The 11,753-nt window shown below is 48.8% G+C and overlaps 1 protein-coding gene across 6 annotated transcripts in view; it reads right to left on the reverse strand.

Annotated features, from left to right (window-relative positions):
- cox18 (cytochrome c oxidase assembly factor COX18) overlaps nucleotides 1-10,024 on the reverse strand; it is a 35,078-nt gene extending 25,054 nt beyond the window's left edge. Inside the window, exons 1-2 of one of the 6 annotated variants that reach the window (XM_072474821.1) lie at nucleotides 9,961-10,024; nucleotides 2,471-2,942 (exon numbers count right to left, since the gene is read on the reverse strand). In XM_072474821.1, coding sequence (XP_072330922.1) covers nucleotides 2,471-2,932 — 462 coding nt within the window. In that variant the 5' untranslated portion in view covers nucleotides 2,933-2,942; nucleotides 9,961-10,024. Of the gene's footprint in view, nucleotides 1-2,470; nucleotides 2,952-8,822; nucleotides 9,569-9,936 lie in introns of those variants that run through there. The other 5 variants (XM_072474822.1, XM_072474819.1, XM_072474824.1 and 2 more) reach the window with 5 other exon arrangements.
- Between the last annotated feature and the right edge of the window lie 1,729 nt (nucleotides 10,025-11,753).

The following is an 11,753-nucleotide window of genomic DNA, read 5'->3' on the forward strand; positions in this document are numbered from 1 at the left end:
ACTTTAATTGTAAGTGGCATTTGAACTGTATTGGGTTGCTTAAATGGAATTAATGGCAGGTGTAGACAGCAAATTCAAGCTTTTTCCTTTTATTTAAGAACAGTTTAACTGATAATTGTAAAGCTATTTCTTTTGATGTTAATGTTGTTAATTCGGTGTTTAAATCAAAGTTTGTTTTAACATAACCTATGGGTCAGAGTCATCACTCCTGGGGTGAAGTACACTTTCCTCAGCTTTACAAACTTAAAAAAATTACTTGGGGTTCTCTTCCGGTAGCCTAACAAATGTTGGGGTTTGGTCCGATATCCTAACAGGTGGGAGACTACATTAAACAAATGGTGCAATGCCAACAAGATTATAGGCCCCATTAACTTACCTACTTTAAAGTGAAATATTTAATGGGACAACATTAAACGAGGACTTAAGTTACTCATGTAGGTTTCAACCAAACTTTCCATATTCCCAAGTCAGAGAAAGAGTAAAGCCCCCCTCCTCTCCACCAACTCCACAGACTTCACCAACACACAACACCCATCTTCTACCACCGCCACCGCCCCCGCCCCCCCGTCCCACAAACACGCATATCACAGACTCCCCTCTCTCCAAATGACTTACTCAGCAGCTGGCCTTTCCAACAATCTTACAACAGCACAAAGCCCCTCTGGGGCCCCATAGACCTCTTCATGGCCTGGACACCATGAATGGAAACTGGTGCTGATGCACTATACTCAGCCAAGAGACGGGCTTTGCTGCAGCCTACAGGGTAGCTAGTTGTACTATGTCGACGAAGGTCATTAATCGTCAGTTTCATCCTATCATGCATGAATTCTCGTTTGGACTTGATTCAATGAAGAACTCATATTAAAAAAATCTGAATTAACATTGGGGGCAAGCTGTCAAATTAATTTTAGAATAGAATTAATCTGGACAAGCTTGTCCTAAGTCTATTACCTAAAAGGACTTCAGTTAATGGATAACTTTGCACAATATCTGCATGTTTGATTATCCATATGCTCATGTTGCATTATTTAAGATACTTACATCTTGAGTTTTTTCTTTCTTTGCAATGGGTAGGTATTGCGATATCTGATATTTTAAAGCTAATAACAGTGTAACATCTCACTAAAAAAAAGGTTTGCGTTCCCTAAGCTTTTTTAATACAACAAAATTCCTTTCTTTTTGCTGAAGATGGGAAGTTATCAACCTCCACATTTTCCCTTTTAATGCATGAGTTTTAAATATCTCGCTTTTGACTTAAATCACTAAATAGATACAGCAGTGCTGAAACTACCTGGGCTGGATCCTCCGCACCCTGACGCCGAAATCGCAGCCAGCGCCGGGGCAGAGAATTCATTGCCCCGCACGGAATCGGGAATAGAGTCGGTTCCCCGATTCTGCGGGCCCCGAAAAGCGGTGTACTCAGAGAGTACGGTGCACTGCTTAGCACATACTGGAGGGCATTTCTGGAGGCCCGCTCCGCCATTCTCCGCCCCCGAACGGCTGAAGTCCCGACAGCGTGGATCTAATGTGGTCCTGCCTGTCGGGATATTAGCGTGGCGGCTGCAAACTCGGTCCGCAGCTGCCATGGTCGGTGGCGGGTCAATCGGAGGGCAGGGGGGCCTTGTATGCAGCCGGGCGATTTTTGGGCGGGCGGTCCACGTCGGGCACCCGGCCGATCGGGGGGGTCTATTTTTAGGGTCCACCATGGAGTGGAGGCCACCGTCGTGCGCATGCGCGGCCTCTGACCCAGAAGTGCGGCGGCCCGTATCTGCAGCAAAAGCTGCTAGATTTATGCCGCGTCCCTGCTAGCCCCCTGCAGGGCTGGAAATATGTGGCCCTTTCACACCAGATTTTCTGGCGTGGAAGTCCACAGTTTTGACGCCAGCGTGGGGGACATAGTCCCAAAAACAGAGAATCCAGCCCCCTAACTTTTAAGAATTTTCAGCTTCGACACATCTTCATTTATAACCTCTACGCCACTGTTTCCACGTCTTGCAGTGTAAAAAAAAATCTTCTGCATCAGGCTTAGGCTCTGCTGTTCCCAATCCCTTCCCACCCCAACCTGGACTGGTTCACTAATGTCCTTTAGGGAAGGAAATCTGTCGTCCGCACCTGATCTGGTGTTCATCTGACTCCAGATTCGTAACAATTTAGTGGATTCCAGAATGTCCTCCGGTATGGGCAATACTTGCTGACTCAGCTAATGACACCCATATCCCATGAATGAATAAAAAAGATAGATTGTAAGGAATTTATTTTTTTCAATGGGAGCAATATGATGCACAATAACACAGGTCTTCACTAATCTCAACATCTTGACCACTAATTGAAGTTATTAAGCCTAGTAGCAAGCATTTACTATCCACTGGGTCTTTGTCAGTGATCCAGTGCTAAGCATAATGACCACAGGGCATGCCAGGGCAATACCAATGATGCCCGATTGACAGATAGCATGAAGTTCCCCACTCACCTTGGCAATAATGTACATCTGGTACATAGCTAATGGGAGTGTCACAGTCGCTCGCAAAGTCATAGTGGTGCAAATTATGCTTGCCCACCAGGGCAATCCTGTGGTCTGCTGCACGCTAGTCAGCAGGTCCTGCGTTAGTTGAACAGGCACCGAGTCTACAAAGCTCTCGTACCAGCCAGGTTGAACAGTTGAAACTGCTGGAGCAGACAAGCACGAGGCCAATGACAACGTCCTTCTGTGACAAACAGCGGGGCTTCGAAACACTCCTTTACCCAGAGTCGCTGCTAACAAGGAGGGTGACAGCCTATTACAGTCGCTCCATCGGCCTTGTTGAACCATTCCATGAGCGGCTAAACAGGATAATCCTTGGGTTCTCTCCCATGAGCATCGCTTCAACATACGTGCTCCACCATGTGACAACGCCAATATCTTCGCCAGTTTCAATGCCTGGCAGCACAGCATTTTGGGAAACCTGCAAAGGCTGAACCAGAAAAGAGATCATTACAAAATGTTTTAGCGGAATACCTCAAACTTCAACTCAGCAGCTTGGACAGGAACAATCATTCTTGGTGTGAAGAGATCCATTTTTAAACTTGTTTCCAAACACCATCTGACGAGTCAAGAGTTGAAAGTTCAAATTTAGATCCCATCATTATTCTAATAGAAGTTACTTTATGTCCAAACCACTATCCCACAATTAATTCTATGGAAAGGACTATAACTCAATTCCAGTTTAATACTGTGGAACAAAGACTGTGGGCAAAATGTAATGTCCTCTCCTGATGCGAGTTTGGCTGTGGGCAGTATTTAATCAGCAACAACATGGCAGGTGGGTACCCCACTTGTGTCCCGATTAGGTCCCACAAAGCCAATTGGTGCCCTTTGTTGGGAAATGAATGTCCACTAAAGGGCCTCATCCCGCCATTGTTGGTATTCACCCAGTGGCAGTTGGGGGACATCATGGGAATAAACCCTACCTAGGTTGTCTGTGGACTTCCAGAGGAAGTCCCTCGTAGTCAGGCACTCATGTAACCCCATCAATATATCCCTTTATTCCTTTCTTCTCGTGTGTGCATCGAGCTTCCCTTCAAATGATTCATGTTATCCGCATTCTGTATTCGGATCATTCGCTGCCTCGAGGTTTCTCCTGAATTCTATATTGATGAGGTGTCACATGCTTAGGAAGAATAGTCACATTGGAAGTTCCTAAAGCTCTTCACCACTGGGGGTTTCCTTGCATCATGGCTGGGTATCTTGTAGACTAATTGATCAGGAGATTGGCAGCCATGATTAATTGAATAGGTTTGTATCTGGAGTTCAGAAAAGAGAGGCCTTGCCAGTAGATGTGGAGAGCATATTTCCTCTTGTTGGGGAATCCTGGACAAGGGATCACTGCACAAAAATAAGGGATCGCACATTTAAGACAGGGATAAGGGGAAAAAAATTATCTTTGGAACACTCTTCCTCAAAAGCAGTGGAAGTAGAATCTTTGAATATTTTTATGGCAGAGCTAGATAGATTCTTGATAAGCAAACGGGTTAAAGGTTCTTGGGGTTAGGTGGGAATATGAAGTTGAGGTTACAATCAGGTCAGCCATGATCTTATTGAATGGTGGAGCAGGCTCGAGGGGCCATGTGACCTATTCCCTAATGGGAGTTATGTACAGGCCCCCTGGCAGTAGTCAGAATATGGGGCAGAAAATAAATCAGGCTATAGTAAAAAGGCATACAAGAATCATGGGGAACTTTCAATATGCAGGTGGACTGGGAAAATCAGGTTGGTAGCTGATCCCAAGAAAGGGAATTTGTGCAATATCTACGAGATTATTTATTTGGAGCAACCTGTGACAGAGCCCATTAGGGAACAGGCAATTCTGGATTTGCTGATGTGTAATGATTCAAACTTGATCAGAAAACTTAAGGTGAAGGAACCCTTAGGGGGTAATGACCATAATATGATCAAATATACACAGCAGTTTGAGAGGGAGACGCTGGAATTAGATGCAATACTTTTACAATTAAGTAAAGGTAGCTGCAAAGACATGAGGGGGGAGCCAGCTGGAGTTGATTGGAAGGGAAGCCATCAGATAGGACAGTGATAGAGCAATGGCAGGAGTTATGGGGGATTATTCGGGAGGCACAACAGAAATTTATCCCGAGGAGGAAACAGGCTTAAGAGGAGGACAAGGCAACAATGGCTAATAAGGGAAGCCAAGGACAGCATAAAAACACAAAAGAAAAAGCATCCAAAGTGGCAAGGATTAGTAGGAAGCCAGAGGATTGGGAAGCCTTTAAAAGCAAGCAGAGGACAACTAAAAAAAACAATAAGGGGTAGAAGATTAAATATTAGTGTAAGCTAGCTAGTAATATAAAAGAAGATTGCAAGAGTTTTTTGCAATAGAAAAAGTAAGAGAGGCAAGAATGGACATTGGACCACTGGAAAATTAGGCTGGAGAAGTAATAATAGGAAACAAATGGCAGAGGAACTGAATAAGTTTGCATCAGTCTTCACAGTGGAAGACACAAGTGCCATACCAGAACTTCAAGAGAGTCAGGGGGCAGAGGTGAGTGTAGTGCCCATTACTGAGTAGAAGATGCTGGGGAAACTGAAAGGTTTGAAGGTGGATAAATCACCCAGACTGGGTGGACTACACCTCAGGGTTCTGAAGGAGATAGCTGAGGAGATTGTGGAGGCATTGATAGTGATCTTTCAGGGATCACTGAAGTCAGGGAGGGTCCTAGAGGACTGGAAAGTGGCTAATGTAACACCACTGTTTGAGAAGGGAGGGAAGCAGAAGACGGGAAATTATAAGCCGGTTAGCTTGACTTCAGTTGTTGGCAAGGTTTGAGAGATCATTATTAAGGATGAGATTTCAGAGTACTTATGTGCTGAGTCAGCGCGACTTTGTCAAGGGAAGGTTATGCCTGACAAATCTGTGAGAATTCTTGGAGGACATAACAAGGAAGTGCAACAAAGGGGAAACCAGTGGACTGATCTATTTGGATTTCCAGAATGCCTTTGACAAGGTGCTGTGCAGGAGGCTGCTAAATAAGAGCCCATGGTGTTGGGGGCAAGGTACTGGCATGGATAGAGGATTGGTTGACTGGCAAACGGCAGAGAGTGGGGATAAAGGGGTCTTTTTCAGATGGCAGCCTGTGACTAGTGGTGTTCCGCAGGAGTCAGTGTTGGGACCAAGATATATATTAATGATCTGGAAGAAGGAACTGAGGGCATTGTTGCTAAGTTTGCAGATGATATAAAGATATGTAGAGGGGCAGATAGTGTTTAGGAAGCAGGGAGGCTGTAGAAAAACTTGAACGGGCTAGGAGAATGGGCAAAGGAGTGGCAGATGTAATACAATGTGGAAAAGTGTGAGGTTATGCACTGGTAGGAAGAATAGAGACATGGACTATTTCCTAAGTGGGAAAAGGCTTTGGAAATCAGAAGCATAAAGGGACTTTCTGGACTTAGGAGTCCTAGTTCAGGATTCTTTTAAGGTTAACATGCAGGTTCAGTTGGAATTTAGGAAGGCAAATTCAATGTTAGCATTCATGTCAAGAGGGCTAGAATACAAGAGCAGGGATGCACTGCTGAGGCTGCATAAGCCTCTGGTCAGACCCCATTTGGAATATGGATGCTCGATTATGTTTAGAAGGATGAGGGGAATCTTATTTAAACTTACAGAATACTGAGAGGCCTAGACTGGACGTGGAGAGGATGTTTCCACGATGTAGAAGAAACTAGAACCAGAGGACGCATCCTCACACTGAAGAGATGAACCTTTAAAACAGGGATGAGGAGGAATTTGGAATATTGTGAGCAGTTTTGAAGGCAAGATATGCTGGCCTTAGTGAGGGTCCAGAGGAGGTTCACAAGAATTATCCGCGGAATGATCTCCGGAACGAAGGACTTGTCATATGAAGAGCAGTTGAGGACTCTGGGTCTGTACTCAATGGAGTTTTGAAGGATATAACAAACAAAGAACAACAAAGAAATGTACAGCACAGGAACAGGCCCTTCGGCCCTCCAAGCCCGTGCCGACCATGCCGATATGGAGGGGATCTTATTGAAACTTACAGAATACCGAGAGGGCTAGATAGAGTGGATGCGGAAAGGATATTTCCACTGGTAGGAGAAACTAGAACCAAAGGGCACAGCTTCAGACTGAAGAGACGATCCTTTAAAACTGAAATGAGGATGAATTTCTTCCGTCAGAGTGGTAAATCTATGAAACACATTGCCGTAGAAGGCTGCGAAGGCCAAATCACTGAATGCCTTAAAGACAGAGATAGATAGGGGGCGAGATTCTCCGACCCCCCGCCGGGTCGGAGAATCGCCGGGTTGGCTTGAATCCCGCCCCCGCCGGTTGCCGAATTCTCCGGCACCGGAGATTCGGCGGGGGCGGGAATCGCGCTGCGCCGGTTGGCGGCGCCCCCCCCACCCCCACGATTCTCCGGCCCGATGGACCCAAGTCCCGCTGCTAGAATGCCTGTCCCACCGGCATGAATTAAACCACCTACCCCCCGGGACAAGGCGGCGCGGGCGGGCTCCGGGGTCCTGGGGGGCGGGACAATCTAGCCCCGGGGGGTGCCCCCACGGTGGCCTGGCCCGCGATCGGGGCCCACCGATCTGCGGGCGGGCCTGTGCCGTGGGGGTACTCTTTTCCTTCCGCCTTCACCACGGTCTCCACCATGGCGGAGGCGGAAGAGACTCCCTTCACAGCGCATGCGCGGGGATGCCGTGTGCGGCCGCTATCGCTCCCACGCATGTGCCACCCGGCAATGTCATTTCCGCGCCAGCTGGCGGGGCACTTCCGCCAGCTGGCAGGGCGGAAATCAGTCTGGGGCGGGCCTAGCCCCTCAAGGTTAGGGCTCGGCCGGTCAAGGAGCAGAGGATTCCGCACCTTTGGGGAGGCGCGATGCCCGAATGATTTGCGCCGTTTGTGGCGCCGGTCGGCGGACATCGCGCCGAAACCGGAGAATTTCGCCCAGGTTCTTGATTCATAAAGGGATAAGGGGTTTAGAATCATAGAATCCCTGCAGTGCAGAAAGAGGCCATTCGGCCCACCAAGTCTGCACCGACCCTTCAAAAGAGGGCCAGGGTCCCAGGATCGATTCTGACCTCAGATGACTGTCTGTGGAGTTTGAATGTTCTTCCCCGTCAGTGTGGGTTTCCTCTGGGTGCTCCGGTTTCCTCCCACAGTCCAAAGATGTGCAGATTAGGTGAATTGACCATGCTAAAAATTGCCCAAAGGTTAGGTGGGGTTACGGGGATGGGGTGGGGGTTTGAGCCTCGGTAGGGTGCTCTACTGGAGCAAGGGCCAGTTCAGACTCGATGGGCCAAATGGCCTCTTTCTGTACTGTAGGGATTCCTGTAGGGACTCCATGAATCTACCCAGGCCTAATTCCTCCGCCCTATCCCCATAATCCCCCCTAACCTTTGGATACTTAGGGACAAATTAGCATGGCCAATCAACCTAACCTGCACATCTTTTGGGCTGTGGGAGGAAACCAGAGCATCTGGAGGAAACTCATTGCAGACATGGGAGAAAGTGCAAACTCCACAGATACCCAAGGTCGGAATCGAACCACTGTGCCAGCATGCCGTCCTTATGGGGAGGCGGCAGGAGAAATGGGATGAAAAAGATATCAGCCATGAATGGCAGAGCAGACTCGATGGGCCGAATGGTCTAATTCTGCTCCTATATCTTATGGTCTTATTCCTGCTCCCAATTCATAAGACAATAAGACATAGGAGCAGAATTAGTCCATTAGCCCCATTGAGTCTGCTCCGCCATTCAATCATGACTGATACGTTTCTCATCCCTATTCTCCCGTCTTCTCTTTAGGGCGGCATGGTAGCACAGTTGCTCCACAGGTCTTGGGTCCCAGGTTTGATTTGCAGCTTGGGTCACTATCTGTGCAGAGTCTGCACATTCTCCTTGTGTCTGCGTTGGTTTTCTCCGGGTGCTCCGGTTTCCTCCCACAGTCCAAAGATGTGCAGGTTAGGTGGATTGGCCATGTTAAATTGCCCTTAGTGTCTAAAAAAGGTTAGGTCGGGTTACTGGGTTATGGGGATAGGGTGCAGGTGTGGTCTTAATTAGAGTGCCATTTCCAAGGGCCGGTGCAGATTCGATAGACTGAATGGTCTCCGTCTGCATTGTTGAGTCTATGATTCCCCATAACCTCTGATCCCCGTATTAATCATATGATTGGACCTCATCATAGCATGGGATGCCTGATGGAACTTGGTCTTGTATCATGTAGATAATCTGAGCTGCCGCATCCAAGACAACCTTCTCAGGGACAATTAGGGACGGGCAATAAATGCTGGCCTAGCCAGCGTAGCTCACCTCCTGTAAATGAATATAAAAAATATGAATAACAATCCCATGTATGGTTAATGGGCGGAACAGTAGCACAGTGGTTAGTACTGTTGCTTCACAGCACCCGGGTTCCAGGTTCGATTCCCGGCTTGGATCACTGTCTGTGGGGAGTCTGCACGTTCCCCTTTGTCTGCGTGGGTTTCCTCCGGGTTCCTCCCACAAGTCGCAAAAGACGCGCTGTTAGGTAATTTGGACATTCCGATTCTCCCTCAATGTACCCGAACAGGCGCCGGAATATGGCGACTAGGGGCTTTTCACAGTAACTTCATTGCAGTGTTAATGTAAGCCTGCTTGTGACAATAAAAATTATTATATAATATAAAATATAAGCCAAAACAAGGGGAGCACAAACTTAAAAACTAGGGCTAGATAGGCCATGTAAGGAATTAAATAAATAAGCCCAGTTTCGTACAAAAAGGTTCTGAATGTCCAAAGAACTATGGATAGTCGATTCACTGAAAATTTCATGCCAAGGGCACCCAAATTGAACAAAGTCAGAACATCTATCATCTAAACAGAGTACCACTAACAAATTGCTGAAAGGCCTACTCCTATTCCCATGTTCATCGATTTGTTCTGCTGGGTGATTGCTCCTCACAAAGATATTGGGAAACAAGTCCACAACTGAAAGGACAGGCAAAGCAACATCAAGGGCCTCTAAAGTGGAAGTGCTGAACCCCACCTCACACACACATATAAACACAGAGGGTGGCCCTTCGAATTGTGGCCTGCAAATTCAGAGCCCACTGAAGCGATTCATGTGGAGCATCCAACTGGAACTCGACCCACTACAGCCCCCGTGTTGCTATCAGGACCTGACCACATTTGTGTCCTGGGTGAGACTTTCACCCAGTTCCCCTCCTCCTCCTCCCTTGCCTGCCCCCAATAATCAAACATCCCCTCTCCTGAACACAGATCCCACCCATCTCCGGCGGTCATTCACCCGGGACTCCGCTCTGCTGCTGGGTATCCCTCGCTTGCTGACCCGGGGCCCCATGTAAATCAGCCCAGCCACCACCCGTCCCGCTCCCTCCCACACCCACCGCCACCTCCCACACCCACCGCCACCTCCCACACCCACCGCCACTCCGTCTCCAGGACTCACCGCCACTCCGTCTCCAGGACTCACCGCCGCCCGGCTCCGGGGTTTCCCTCTCTCCCCTTGCGCCGCGCCGGACGCGCTGACATCACCGGCACGCGCGGCGTCATCACGCCACCACTTTCCCCGCTGGGAGAAGGGTTTGACCGCAGCGTGACGCCAGTGAGCTACAGTGTGATCCCAATGAAATCCAGCTTCACCCCAGTGAGCTCCAATGTGACCCCAATGAAATCCAGCTTCACCCCAGTGAGCTACAGCGTGATCCCAATGAAATCCAGCTTCACCCCAGTGAGCTACAGCGTGATCCCAATGAAATCCAGCTTCACCCCAGTGAGCTACAGCGTGATCCCAATGAAATCCAGCTTCACCCCAGTGAGCTACAGTGTGATCCCAATGAAATCCAGCTTCACCCCAGTGAGCTACAGCGTGATCCCAATGAAATCCAGCTTCACCCCAGTGAGCTACAGCGTGATCCCAATGAAATCCAGCTTCACCCCAGTGAGCTACAGCGTGATCCCAATGAAATCCAGCTTCACCCCAGTGAGCTACAGTGTGATCCCAATGAAATCCAGCTTCACCCCAGTGAGCTACAGCGTGATCCCAATGAAATCCAGCTTCACCCCAGTGAGCTACAGCGTGATCCCAATGAAATCCAGCTTCACCCCAGTGAGCTCCAATGTGACCCCAATGAAATCCAGCATCACCCCAGTGAGCTCCAATGTGACCCCAATGAAATCCAGCTTCACCCCAGTGAGCTCCAATGTGACCCCAATGAAATCCAGCTTCACCCCAGTGAGCTCCAATGTGACCCCAATGTGATCAAGTATGACCCCAGTGAGATCCAGCATGACCCCAGTGAGCTCCAATATGTCCCAGTGAGATCCAGCATGACTCCAGTGAGCTCCAACGTGACCCCAGTGAGATCCAGCATGACCCCAGTGAGCTCCAACGTGACCCCAGTGAGCTCCAACGTGACCCCAGTGAGATCCAACGTGACCCCAGTGAGATCCAGCATGACCCCAGGGTTATCCAGTGTGACCCCAAGGAGATCCAGCATGACCACAGTGGGCTCCAACGTGACCCCAGTGAGATCCAATGTGACCCCAGTGAGATCCAGCATGACCCCAGGGTTATCCAGTGTGACCCCAAGGAGATCCAGCATGACCACAGTGGGCTCCAACATGATCCCAGTGAGCTCCAATGTGAACCCAAGGAGATCCAGTGTGACCCAGTGATATCCAATGTGACCCCAATGAGATCCAATGTGACCCCGGTGAGTTCCAATGTGACCCCAGTGAGATCCAATGTGACCCCAGTAAGATCCAATATTGCCACTGCGAGACCCAATGTGACGACCGTGAGAGTCAATGTGACCCTAGTGAGATCCAATGTGACCCCAGTAAGATCCAATATTGCCACTGCGAGACCCAATGTGACCACCGTGAGATCCAATATGACCCCAGTAAGATCCAATATTGCCACTGCGAGACCCAATGTGACGACTGTGAGAGTCAATGTGACCCTAGTGAGATCCAATGTGACCCCAGTGAGATCCAGCATGACCCCAGGGTTATCCAGTGTGACCCCAAGGAGATCCAGCATGACCACAGTGGGCTCCAACATGATCCCAGTGAGCTCCAATGTGAACCCAAGGAGATCCAGCGTGACCCAGTGATATCCAATGTGACCCCAATGAGATCCAATGTGACCCCGGTGAGTTCCAATGTGACCCCAGTGAGATCCAATGTGACCCCAGTAAGATCCAATATTGCCACTGCGAGACCCAATGTGACGACCGT

The sequence above is a fragment of the Scyliorhinus torazame genome, chromosome 14 (assembly GCF_047496885.1).
Source record: "Scyliorhinus torazame isolate Kashiwa2021f chromosome 14, sScyTor2.1, whole genome shotgun sequence".
Lineage (NCBI taxonomy): Eukaryota > Metazoa > Chordata > Chondrichthyes > Carcharhiniformes > Scyliorhinidae > Scyliorhinus > Scyliorhinus torazame.